The 14,563-nt window shown below is 26.0% G+C and overlaps 2 protein-coding genes across 4 annotated transcripts in view; one reads left to right on the top strand and one right to left on the bottom strand.

Moving 5' to 3' along the window:
* LOC109596242 (pleckstrin homology domain-containing family G member 1) overlaps positions 1-14,563 on the bottom strand; it is a 206,620-nt gene that overhangs the window by 55,771 nt on the left and 136,286 nt on the right. The window contains exon 1 of one of the 3 annotated variants that reach the window (XM_049963750.1): positions 12,508-12,600. The exons of the other annotated variants lie outside the window; for them this stretch is intronic. The gene's annotated coding sequence lies outside the window, so the exon portion shown is untranslated. Of the gene's footprint in view, positions 1-12,507; positions 12,601-14,563 lie in introns of those variants that run through there. 3 annotated transcript variants of the gene reach the window in all.
* On the top strand, positions 857-2,766 carry LOC109596262 (phosphoglycerate kinase 1). The gene is made up of 2 exons (XM_020011768.2): positions 857-2,343; positions 2,392-2,766. Exons 1-2 carry the CDS (start codon positions 1,362-1,364, stop codon positions 2,730-2,732), a joined length of 1,323 nt encoding a protein of 440 aa, XP_019867327.1. The 5' UTR covers positions 857-1,361; the 3' UTR covers positions 2,733-2,766.

Below are 14,563 nucleotides of genomic sequence, written 5' to 3'. Positions count from 1 at the left end.
ATGTAAAATATTAAATTATTAAAAAGTAATTATAAAATCAAATCTATGAAATCTTTTATTTTTATTTTCATCCTCTTGTCTAAAAATGTAAAATATAAATTTCTAAAAATTGATCATCAGGCAAATAAAATAATTGTCTTTTATTCTTTATTATTTTTATTATAATTCTATAAAAACTATTATTTTTATTTTCCCTCTTTTGTCTAAAAATGTAAAATATAAAATTGTAGAAATTGGCCATTAAGAAAATAAAATAATTGTTTATTATTTTTTATTTATGTAGTATATATTATATATTTTTTTATGCTTTACATAAATTCAAAGCAAAAATAATAACTATACAAATATTTTAATTTAATATTTAAAAGTTTATATTAAAGTGATAGGTAAGTGATAAAATATATTATTTAAAAAGCTATTATTACTATTTTCTTTTATTTTTAAAAATATAAATAAAACAATACAAAAATTATAGATTTTTTAAAAAAATATCTGCATAATCCACATTTTATTTAAATGCAACATCATAAATTATTAAAAAGTAATTATAAAATACAAATCTATGAATAATATTATTTTTATTTTTCCCTTTTTGTCTAAAAATGTAAAATTTAAAATTATAAAAAATACAATAATAGTCTAGTATTTTCTATTTATATACATATTTTTATATTTTTGCATAAATACAGTACAAACATTTATTTTTATTTTCCCCTTTTTCTCTAAAATGTAAAATATAAAATTGTTAAAAAGACCATAAAAAAGAAATAAAATAAAAGTTTAATATTTTTTATTTATACAGTAAATATTCTATATTTTTTACCCCTTTACAAAAAAGTAAAACAAACATTTGTTAATAAATAACTTATATTTTAAGTTAACCAAAAGTTGATTTATACAAACAAATGATAATTTTGGGAACTAAATACACAATGACCTATTCCTCTATTATTGCCTTTAAACAATTTTTTTTTAAATAGGACTTGTGCACAAACAAATGTGTATATAAAGTAAAAATATAATGTTTACCAACCAAACAGGAAAGTGACTCGCATTTTTTGTTTACACTGTTTTAATGGTGGCTGTAAAGTTGCGTAAACTTTGGGCGGACGACATAATTGTGGGCTTCACCGTCTAATGGTGAAAAATAATAAAACCGCTTTTTAATTGTCGCCGTTAAAATATGGTGCCGTTTCGACATCCGAGGATGGGACATTGTGTTTATCGCAACATTAATTGATCAATTACAACATGTCTAAAACTCTAATTAACTCATTTTAATGGCTTATAATAAAGAAATTTAAACAATCAGGTTAAACTTCACAAAAGTCATTTCCAAAACTGACAAATAGTTACATAAAATGGAGTTTAATTCGAAAGTTGGATTGTTACTGCGAAGCAATGTATGGCAACCCAAAGTCCTGAAAGCTTTCATGGGACAGTTCCACAAGCTCACCCTAGACAAAGTAGATGTTAAGGACAAACGTGTGTTAATGAGAGTCGACTTCAATGTACCCATGAAAAAGGGCACCATCACCAACAACCAACGAATAGTGGCAGCTTTGGGGTCGATCAAGTACACCCTGGAACAGGGGGCGAAAAGCCTGGCGTTGATATCTCACTTGGGACGTCCCAAAGGCCAAGTTGTAGCCAAGTCAAGCCTCAAACCGGTGGCAAGTGAGCTATCTAGTTTGCTGGATAAACCCGTCGAGTTCCTACCAGACTGTGTGGGCCCTAAAGTGAAGCAGAGCATCCACAGCTCAGCCCCGGGGAGCGTTTTCCTTTTGGAGAACCTGCGGTTCCACCTGGAGGAGGAGGGGAAAGGTTTGGATGGTGCTGGGAAGAAGGTTAGCGCCAGCCAAAATGACGTTAAGGCCTTCAGACAAGGGCTAAGGGAGTTGGGTGATGTTTACGTCAATGATGCCTTCGGTACTGCTCATCGGGCTCACTCCTCCATGTTGGGTGAAGGCTTCCAAGTGCGGGCTTGTGGGTTCTTAATGAAAAAGGAGCTAGAATACTTGTCTAAGGCGTTGCACAACCCCGAAAGACCTTTCCTGGCGATTTTAGGTGGCGCCAAGGTAAAGGACAAAATAGTTTTGATTGAAAACTTGTTGGACAAAGTTGATGAAATGATAATCGGCGGGGGCATGGCCTTCACCTTCCTCAAAGTCCTGCACAACATGGAGATAGGCAAATCTATGTTCGACCCGGATGGTGCCAAACTGGTACCCAAGATAATGTCCAAAGTTGAAACTAAGGGCGTCATACTACACTTGCCTACGGATTTCATCACGGCAGACTCCTTCAAGGAAAACGCCAACTGTAGTTGTGCCTCAGTGGAAGGTACACAACAACTAACACTTAAGCCAGGTTTAACCTTAGTTGTTTCAGACGGAATTCCGGAGGGTTGGATGGGCTTGGACATAGGCAATCAAAGCGCCAACAACTTTTGCATCCCCGTCCTGAGGGCCAAAACGATTTTGTGGAACGGTCCTCCGGGCGTCTTCGAATGGGAGAGGTTCTCCCACGGTACCAAACTGGTTCTGGTGGCCGTGGTGGCGGCCACAGAAGCGGGAGCCACCACCATCGTTGGCGGCGGTGACACAGCCACTGTTGTCAAGAAGTTTGATGCCGAGAAGTCGGTCAGTCACGTATCCAGCGGAGGGGGAGCCAGCTTGGAGTTCCTCGAAGGCAAGAAGTTGCCCGGAGTTGAAGCTTTGAATGATGCATAACAGTACCAAAATATAATTTAATTAGTTCCTTCAACTGCGAAGTGTTTTCATGTGCTTCAACTTCTGTTGGTTTTAATTGCGACGGTGTTTATCTGGTTCTTTAGCTGAGTCTGGGAGATTTCTACATTGGCGCCGGGTTTTCTGCATTTTAATATGTCGTCGCACAGGAAAAAGTAACACGGAATGCAGGTATAAATTAAATGGATATCTTGTATATCATTACGTGTTTATACTTATTGACTTTCCTTGAGATATAAACAAACACGGCCGATTGCAACAGCATTTATCTCAACCCTTTATTTTTATTTGTAAATTGTCTCTGTTGACTGATAAACTGTGAAATTAAATGTTTGCACAAATATGTCTTAATAAAATCAGAATGGAGAGCATGTAGTAGGTGTTAATTTTTTGTGGCCAGCCGAATGTTGATTAACCATCGAATAATTTAACAATGGGTCATTATCGAATTTCATTGCGGTGACTCACTTTTATTAATCGCGATCGATTAAAAGTGCAGAGCGGAGGTGAAAGTGATCACGCGCCTTAATTAGCCTTTAGTTCTTTTGCGGCAGACGCAGGTCGTTTTTTGTCCGAGCAATTTCTGCACAAATGGAAAGTGCCGTTGTCGTACTGATGGTGGGTACTTTTGGCAAAGGATAACCGCCGTTTTCCAGGTCAATTGAACGCCGATATTTTAGCATTCAATTCCCACAGATCAACTCTTCTTTCTGAGCAGTTTGATCAGATATAGCTATACAATTTGGGTGGCTACTGTAGTAGTACTTTAAGTGTGTACCTTAGTGGATGTTGTATTAGAAACAATTACACAAAATAGCAAGAACTTTTCTATTTATCAATCCTATTTTATGATCAGTTTTATCAGATATAGCCATACAATTTGGGTAGGTATTGTAGTAGTACTTTAAGCATGTACCTAGGGGGGAAGTTGGATTAGAATCACTTACACAGAACAACAAGAACTCTTTCCTCTACATCCCTTTTTATGATGAGTTTGATCTGACATAACCATACAATTTGGGTGGCTTCTGTAGGGTGGTACTTTAAGCGTATGACTTAATGGAAGTTGTATTAGAAACAATTACACAAAATAGCAAGAACTTTTCTATTTATCAACCCTATTTTATGATCAGTTTTATCAGACATAGCCATACAATTTGGGTGGCTACTGTAGTAGTACTTTAAGCATGTACCATGGGGGAAGTTGGGTTAGAATCACTTACACAAAACAGCAAGAACTCTTTCATCTATCAACCCTTTTTATGATGAGTTCGATCTGACATAACCATACAATTTGGGTGGCTTCTGTAGGGTGGTACTTTAAGCGTATGACTTAATGGAAGTTGGATTAGAAACAATTACACAAAATAGCAAGAACTTTTCTATTTATCAACCCTATTTTATGATCAGTTTTATCAGATATAGCCATACAATTTGGGTGGCTACTGTAGTAGTACTTTAAGCATGTACCATGGGGGAAGTTGGGTTAGAATCACTTACACAAAACAGCAAGAACTCTTTCATCTATCAACCCTTTTTATGATGAGTTCGATCTGACATAACCATACAATTTGGGTGGCTTCTGTAGGGTGGTACTTTAAGCGTATGACTTAATGGAAGTTGGATTAGAAACAATTACACAAAATAGCAAGAACTTTTCTATTTATCAACCCTATTTTATGATCAGTTTTATCAGATATAGCCATACAATTTCGGTGGCTACTGTAGTAGTACTTTAAGCATGTACCATGGGGGAAGTTGGGTTAGAATCACTTACACAAAACAGCAAGAACTCTTTCATCTATCAACCCTTTTTATGATGAGTTCGATCTGACATAACCATACAATTTGGGTGGCTTCTGTAGGGTGGTACTTTAAGCGTATGACTTAATGGAAGTTGGATTAGAAACAATTACACAAAATAGCAAGAACTTTTCTATTTATCAATCCTATTTTATGATCAGTTTTATCAGATATAGCCATACAATTTGGGTGGCTACTTTGGCAGTACTATAAGCGTGTACCTTGATAGAAGTTGGATTAGACCCACTAACACTAATTACAAAACTCTTCTATCTATCACCCCTTTTTCATGATCACTTTGATCACTCATAGCCAATTTGGATGGGTACTGTACTACCACTATAAGCAGTACCTTAATGGAAGTTGTATTAGAAACACTTACACAAAATAGCAAAAACCCTTTATGATCACTTTGATCTTTCATAGCCATACAATTTGGGTGGTTACTTTGGTATTATTTTAAGCGTGCACCTCAGTGGAAGTTGGATTAGAAACACTTACACAAAACAACATAAACATTATTTCCATGAAACGTCCACACAATTGTTTCGCATAATGCTGCAGTGGCAGTATTTAGAGTGCAAATTGCTTGAAACTGCACATGTGACCATCTGGCTAACTTGTTCATATCCTCTGATAAATTATGTTATACACTTTATCAGAAAAAAGGCTAACGACTGGATGTATATTCAGATAATTAACGTCACAGCAGTGGAAAAAATAAAAAAGGTAAAAGGAGTAAGTGAGCATGAACAGTGTTGCACACACATGTTCAATATCCATAAAAATATATAGTGTTAATGTAACAGCTATAAACATTTTAATATAGGTTAGTATTAAAATTTTAATTTAAAAAAATGAGTTCAAGAATAAGTTTTACCTAAAGAAAACATGTAAATGGCTAATAAAATATTACGGAATGACTAGAATCTACACTGTATGTATGTTAAGTAATGATTCATAGGAAATTATTTATTTAGTATTGATAAAACACATACTTCAATCGTACTTATCTTTATGATACGACAAATAAAAATGCAATAGGTGCTTAGTAATATTTTTAGTTATGTAGTTCTGAGAAAATAATTCAAAAGTAGCAACTATCAAAGTTCCACTTATGAGGTGTGATGCAATATCACGGTTTTGACCTCAAATTAAAAAAGTGTTTTCTTATGATTAAATTGTCTTTGTTTTTAATTAAACAGTGAAGTCTTTCTTTTATTTCAAATGCATTTTAATTTGGAATTATTTTGAAGATCTTTAAACCCAATTTAAAAGACATAAACTGTTAATTGTTCCATCTATGTATGTTTACCAGTGTTCAGTTTATTTAAAAGATAATTTAATAAAACATGGCCAGATTAACATTCTCATGATACTCGAAATTTACAGCATGATATTCTGGAATATACAAAATACTATGAATCCTGATTAAATTGTGTTTGTTTTTTATTATTTTTCAAGTATAAAATTTAAAATGTTAATTTAAATTTGTTTTATTTAAATTACTTTTTTATTATTTATATTTCAGATATAAATTTTAATAAAATATTTTAATTGATTAAGCTTAATATTTCAAATACTCTAAATTTAAATTAAATATTGTAATCTATTTTTTAAATAATTATGTATAATTTAAGATTAATATATCAAATATTATTAATTAAAATTTAATTGTGGTTATTTAATTTAATTTTTGAAATACTTTTTAAATCTTTTAATTCTAAATTAAATATTTTATTTTCAGTTATTTTTATTTTTTAAAGCTTAATATTTAAAGTATGAGGAATTTAAATAAATATTTTTTAAATATTTTATTTTTTATAATTAAACATTTTCCTATAAAAAAATTAAATTATTATAAATATCAATTACATATTTTAGTATTTTTAAAAGTTTTTTTTAATTAATAATATTCCAAATATTATTAATTAAAATTAAATATTTTTAATTAATTTTCATTTTTGTAAATATTTGAAATTTAAATTAAATATTTCATTTTTTATAATTAATCTTATTTTTAATTTTTTAATAAAAAAATTAAAATATTTTATTTTTTTTTTTAATAAATTATATTTTTTTAAATTTTTTCAAACTTTGTATTTCAAATATCATAAATTTGAATTCAATTATTTTTAATTTTTGTATTGTTTTGTATTTTTTAAATATTTTAAATCTAAATTAAATATAATTTTTTTATTTTAAGTTTTTTAAGCTTAATATTTAGATAAGTATTAGATATTTAAATTAAAAATTTTATTTTTTATAATTAAACTATTTACTATTTAAAAATTATTATTTTTTACTAAATTGTTTGTTTTTTTTTATTTTTAAGCTTAGAAATATTAGAAATTTAAATATTTTAATTTTTATAATTAAATTTCGTATTTTTAGTTAAAAAATTTAAATTAAATATTTGAAGGTTTTTTTTTAAATTAAATTAAATTGTTATTACTTTTTAAGCTTAATATTTCAATATTTTTAAAGTAAATAATTTATAATTTTAAAGTTAAGGTTTAAATAGTATAAATTTAAATTAAATATTTTATTATTATTATTTTTTTTAATTTAAATTATTTATAATTTTTAAGCTTAAATTTCAAATATTAATTAAAATTAAATATTTTATTTTTTTCTTAAAATTATTTCTATTTTTTTTTTAATATTTCAAATATTATAAATTTTAATGAAATTCTTTTATAAATTGTTATAAAATTATTTTAATAAAAAAAATTCAAATATTATAAAAATAGATATTCAAATATTTTGAAATATATTATTTTAATGAAATATTTTTATAACTTATTATAATATTTAAAGTATTTAACTGCTTATTTTCATTTTTTTAATATAAAAATTAAATTTGCTATTTCATTTATTTTAGTTAATTTGCTTATTTTTTATTTTTTTATTCTTAATATAATAAATACATAATTAATATAACATAATTTAAATTAGACATTTTATTTTTGTTTTTTTTTTCTTTTTTAATTAATTAAAAATTAAATTTTTAATTTCAAATATTATAAATTTAAAGTAAATATTTTGATTATTAAATTTTATTAATATTTTATATAATATAAATTTAAATTAAATATTTAATTTTTTTATATTTAATTTATTTTTCATTTTTTTTAATATTTGAAATACAAATTTAAATTAAGTAATTTATTGTGTGTGTGTGTTTTTTTTTAATTTAATTAAACAATAACAAAATGTAAATAATTTTTTATTAAAAATGTTTGTATTTTTTTCTTTTATGTAAATATTTTTGACAATAGAATAAAAAAAAAATTAAATATATTATTTATTTATTAAACAATACAATCCTTAAAACATGATGAATGAAAAAAAAGCTCATAATATATTCCTTAGATCATTGTTATAACATTTCTATAAATAAATATTAAAGATGTATTGATGAGACAAAAGGTTATTGATTTATAAATATTATTCTGTTTAATCAATAAAGAATATTTCATGTAAGTATTTATTTTTTATTATATTTATTTTTTTTTTTTTTGAATGTTTAGATTATACTAATTAAAGAAAATATTTTGATCATTAATGGAAATTTAAATTCATATTAATATATTTTATGGAAAAAGTAACGAATTTTTAATCTTAATTTCATTAACAGTTATTGTTACATCAATTAATAATAAATTATGCTTTTAAATCACTTATTTGAGTTATTATAAGGTTTTACCAGTATTAACTACTAAAAAATGAATAAAAGTATTTAAATATATAGTTTATTTTGAATAGTATATAATTTATGAAACAATTATATCAATCCTAATGAAATACTAAAGCAAATTAATCATTATAATGTTGTAAAATGACATTGGTTCAGCTACCTACTTACTAAAATAAGTAAATTAATCGAGCATAATATATATGTAAATAGTGGTAGCCAACATGAAAATTAATTTAGTAATAATTACCAAAGAGAAGTATTTATAAACAGCAAGTTTTGATCTTCTTTTACCGTCAACGAACCAGTAGTAGGTACATAAATAGCAATTTTTCCCTTACGGGAACGAGACCTATTAACCTATTTGTTTTATTTGCCCACACTCCGTGCCCATATCAAACAAATCGACAGAAACTCTCGGCTCGGCGGGCATTAATGCCTCGCAATTTCCCCGCCATCCTCCGGATAAGCCGTGCAATTAAAGCTCCGAGCACGCCGATGGAAAAAGTCACGGCGTGCACCGAAAGAAATCTCCTCAATCGTTCGGAAAGCGTAGACGTGAAGTCTGGCGCCCCCGGGGCGCAACGCGATCCGTATTTAAAATTTACACATGTAGATTGACGGTTACGACATCGCCGTAACGCACACGGAGCGTGCGGACCGAAGGACCGCGACACCGTGGCATTAAGGAGTGGTTGACATTGGGCTAAATTATTTTGCCATATGATCAGAGGACTGTTTACGGTGCATTCCCGGCTGCAGCCAAGAGAATTGTTAATTACGGCACTACTTCATTTGCTGTCCCCCAACTGTATTTGTTTATTTTATTATATACTTATTTATAATAACAAAATCCATGTGCATTAATTTAGTCACAGTTGGAAAGAACCAAGTCACATTTTATTGACTCCCTATTATAATTTATTTTATTAAAATGTCTATATTTATTTTATTCTACAGAAAAATTTATTTTTCAGTAACATATCTTGATATATTAGATTATTTCTTTAATTAATATTAAATTTATATAACTTTATTCTATAAGAATATTTGTTAATTCAAAGATATATTGGATGAGTCCAATTTTATTATTCATTAAATTCAGAATATAAATATTTCTTAGTTATTGAATTTAATTATTATTTATTAATCTATTTAATTTTGATTATTTTTTATTATATACTATATATTATAGAAAAATATTTATTTATAAAATTGTCTATTTTTAAATATTTATATCTAAATATACCAAAAATATTCTTTTTTTTTTATTAAATCCGTTCTAAAAAATATTTATAATTTTATTCTTTTAAACTGTGATTAATAAATTTATAAAACCTTATTTATTTTATTTTAGAAAGAAATTTATAGAAATGTGATATTAAAATACACATTTTAGTTAAATGAAGAACATTTTTTCATTTTTAGACAAAAATCTTGTTTTGGTATAGTCCTTTCTACAATTATCTTTTAGAATATAAAAGATATGGATTATTTAAGAGAAAATATAATAAATTCTTTATTTAAAAGAGAATATTCCTTATTGTATGTATAATAATTTTAAAATAACTAAAATATTGTTTTATACAATAATCTATTATTATTTATGGATATTTATGTTACTGTATAGTAAAATAGACATTTTATTTAAATGAGAAAATATTGGTTCAATCAGTATCCCTTTGGTTATATAGTTATTTCTACAATTTTCTTTTAAAATAGATTAAATATAGATTGTTTAATAAAAAATATTCAATATTTTTTATTTAAAATAGAATATTCTTTGTTTATTATACGAGTTATAATTTTAAAATAAAAAAATGGGAAAATATGGGATTAATATTTCAAATATATATATATATATATATATATATATATATAAATATATATATATATATATAAATATATATATATATATATATATATATATATATATATATATATATATATACTATATATTTAAATTAAATATTTATATTTAGTTTTTAATTAAATTGTTTTCTTTTTTTTAATTTTTTAAGATATTTATTTAAATAAAATATTTCATTATTATATTTTAAATTTAAACTATTTTTAATTTTTTAATAAAAAATTCAAATATTATAAATTTAAATTAAATAATTTAATTTTTTATTATATGAGTTATAATTTTAAAATAAAAAAATGGGAAAATATGGGATTAATATTTCAAATATATATGTATATACTATATATTTAAATTAAATATTTATATTTAGTTTTCAATTAAATTGTTTTCTTTTTTTTTAATTTTTTAAGATATTTATTTAAATGAAATATTTTATTATTATATTTTAAATTTAAACTATTTTTAATTTTTTAATAAAAAATTCAAATATTATAAATTTAAATTAAATAATTTAATTTTTTAAGTGTAATATTTCAAATACTTTAATTTTAAATTAAATATTTTTTTTATTTTTTGAAAAATAATTACGTAAAATTTGAGCTTAATATTCCAAATATTATTAATTAAAATTAAATATTTTTAATTAATTAGTTATTTTGAATTATTGAAATATTTTTCAAATCTTTCTTTAAATATCTTAAATTTAAATAAAATATTTAATTTTTTTATAATTAAATTTCTTGTTTCCACTTTTTTAATAAAAAAATTAAAATATGGATGTAAATTATATATTTTAATATTTTTATCCAATATATCCATAAAAATGAATGTTTTTATATATAAATATTTTTGTATTGTTAATATAGACAATTTATTAACACTTACGCAAATAACTTAATAAAAAGTGTGTAGTAAAGCAGACCTTTTATTGAAATGAGGAATATTTTTCAATTTCTACAATTTTCTTTTAGAATAGATTGTTTAATAAATATATATAATATTTTTTTTATTTAAAATAGTAATTTTAAAATAAAAAATATGGATTTACCCAATATATCCATGAAAATAAATGTTTCTGTACATAAATATTTTTTTTAACATACTCATACAAATAATTTAATAAAAAATGTATTTTAAAATAGACTTGAGATATATTATTTAATTTTTAAATAAAAGTGTTAAAATAAATATAGATTGTTTAATAAAAAACACATAATATTTTTTTTATTTAAAATAGAACATTCTTTGTATATTATACGAGTAACAACTTTAAAATTAGAAAATTGTTGGTTTACCCAATAAATTTATGACTAAATGTTTTTATATATAAATATTTTTCTGTTATTATGACAAATTATTTATTCACATAACAAATTATGTAATAAAAAATGTATGGTAACAGAACAGAACATTCTTTGTTTATTGTTCTAATATATTATTATTTTAAAATAATAAAAATCTTATTTTATCATCCAATATATCCATGAAAATAAATGTTTCTGTATGTAAATATTTTTTTATTATTAATACAGACGATATATTAAAATATTCATACAATTAATTTAATAAAAACTGTATTAAAATTGACCTTATTTTTAATATTCTTTAATTTTTGACAAACTTGCTTCAATCAATATTACTTTTGTAATAGTTATTTCTACAATTATCTTTTGCAATAGATTAAATATACATTGTTTAAAAAAAAATTAATATTTTTGTTATTTAAAAGAGAATATTCTTAAACTAAAAATTGTTAATTAATTGAATTAAATGAATTTTTAAACAAAAAACTGGCATCAATCAATGTAATTATGTTTGTAGTCATTTCTATAATTATTTTTTAGAATATAATAAATACAGATTATTTAATAAAAAATATAATAAATGTTTATTAAAGGCGCAATATTTTTAAAATAATAAAAATCTGGTTTTATCCAAATCTATGATAATAAACGTTTCTATATATAAATATAAATATTGATGTATTATTATAAACACATACGACTTATTAAAATACTCATTTAAATAAATATTAATATTAAATTTTGTACTTGCACATTGCTGTTGCATTTTATTACAAACACTATGATATAATATACTTTTTAATTGTTTACCTTCAGTCCTTTTCTTTTATTACCCATAAAACATTTGACGTTGGTACGGCAAATCGCCTGGAACGATTGACTTACCTGTAAAAGAAACAGTCTGTTAATATCTTTACAGCCTTGTAAATTTTCTAAACATTACAAGTGGAAAAGAACGATAATTTCCAGCAATGTATATTCAAATTTTTATCGGAATTAACATCGCTGTTAGTCAGAGACCATAAATAAGATGCAATATTGGGCGCCGAGTATTTAAATTATTTCCTTGAGTAGGTCACAGGTTACCTTTTAACGTGTCCCCAATTATGATCGTTCATAAGGTAAAGTAATGGTTTGTTGGATCATTAGTGGCCGAATGGAATGTCAACATCGAATCTCGCTTCGGATTTAAATGCAATAATCAAATTGTTATTGTTGGGAAATCGACACCAACTAATAACCTCGGGCGAATTTTTCAATTAAGGCAAATTATAAGTGACACTTTTTTTAATGGCACTAAATTGTCTCTACTATCTTACACTTTTAAGATTTTTATCAGTACTTTATTGCTGTGGTTTATTTACAAATATTTGTTTAACCATTAACTACTTAAGTCAAAAGTGTATGAACAAAATAAAAGTATATTAACCTTACTTAATTGTCTAGAATTGTATCAACGCCTACATCTAGGCAACCCAGAGTTCACATAAAACTAATTAAAAGCTTAATCATCCACCAACGTTGACTTGTATCAAGTTTTGCATAGGATATTTGTATATGAATTGGTTTGTTAAATATTTCAGCTCAATTACAAACTTCAAGTTTTACATCATGAATATTAATTAGATTACATGGCTTTAGCCTATTCCAATTGAGGGGGGGATGCTGAAATTATGAATGATGGATGGATACATCTTACAAACTAGTTTAATGGCATATAATTTAGCATGTTAACTAAGCAAATTAAAACAAGGTTTGAACAATTATGACCGTATTAATTACAAAAATAAACGTTGTTATGTTAATATTAGGAACCAGAAATAATTTTTATATTATATAAAAGCTTTTTTATGCTTTTTCTAACTATTAAAATATTTTTTTTTTGCTGAAACTGATTAATCCAGTTGCTATAATCTGTGAAAATTTACTTTTCAAAAATGATAATGACAGCTGCGAAGATGTACAACGTCAAGGTCGTACCGAAACCTGAAACATTTGACAATTGACTACTGCTCTTAGATAGTCCAAATTTATGAAAAATTTATCTAAAGCTGAGCTTCTTTAGTCAATATAAAGGCTGCTTCTAGTTCTTCAAGACAATGCAAGACCATATGTCGTCTTAGAGTCTCAAGAGAAGCTTCGAAGGGTTAAATGGATGTTCTTCCACATAGTTCAGATATTTCTTTATGTGGTTGTTATTTATTTCTGTTATTATCGACGAGAAATAGGTTGATTATGACAATTATTAACACATTGATCAGTTACCAAGAGGTCAAATGATAAGTACGACTATACAGCCTTCAAATAGACCAAATTCATGAAAAATTTATCCAAAGCTGACTTTTTTTAGTCAATATAAAGGCTACTTCTGGTTCTTCATGACAATTCAAGACCACATGTCACATTGGAGACTCCAAGGAAGCCTCCAAATATTAAATAGAATTTCTACCATAAGTCCACATAGTAAAGATGTTGGATTAATTCTGAAGAGTATGTCAAAACTGACCTTCTTTTCACTTTCAAGAAGTAATTAACAAAGAAAATTAAATCCAACGAATAAATACCTCGGGTACCAATGGCTTTGGGTGCTAACAGCGTGTGGTCCACCTTATTGGATTGGCATTCCTTAAATTTAACGGGCGACGTTTGGATTTACAGCCCGGGTAAAAATTATGTAAATCACGAAATAGTACCCGACTCCAAACAATCATTCTTCCAAATGTATGCGCCAGAAACAATGTCACATGTTTAAATTGTAAAAAACCACGTAGGCTTTAAAGTCACATTTAAATAAATGATTTAATGCAACGTAACGCAATTGTATAACTCAAACAAAGTAAGTAAAAAGTACCCATGATCCGGAAACAATTTGATACCAAGTAAGACGGTTTAATTGAATCGAACGTGGAACAGTTAGATTCAATTAAATATCCATAAACCGATGGAAAAATGGTGACATTAATATGTGCGGGTCAGACGGGTCATGAATCACGGTTAACTAAACAACCCGACCAGGATTTACGCCAAATTTGGAAAATATACAGGTTCGGCATGTTGAGTCTAATCGACGGTGCTACAATTGCCTTTACCTTTCACCATTACACCATGGGAGAGTACCACCGCACGTCTACGTGTGTAGAGG

This window comes from Aethina tumida, chromosome 2 (genome assembly GCF_024364675.1).
Source record: "Aethina tumida isolate Nest 87 chromosome 2, icAetTumi1.1, whole genome shotgun sequence".
NCBI lineage: Eukaryota > Metazoa > Arthropoda > Insecta > Coleoptera > Nitidulidae > Aethina > Aethina tumida.
The sequence above is the reverse complement of the archived record's forward strand: the minus strand, read 5'-3'. Positions and strand labels throughout refer to the sequence as shown.

Coding starts and splice junctions, on each gene's coding strand:
- LOC109596262 (XM_020011768.2), top strand. CDS start 1,362: ATGGAGTTTAATTCGAAAGTTGGATTGTTACTGCGAAGCAATGTATGG. Junction 2,344..2,391: donor TAGTTGTGCCTCAGTGGAAG/GTACACAACAAC, acceptor TAGTTGTTTCAG/ACGGAATTCCGGAGGGTTGG.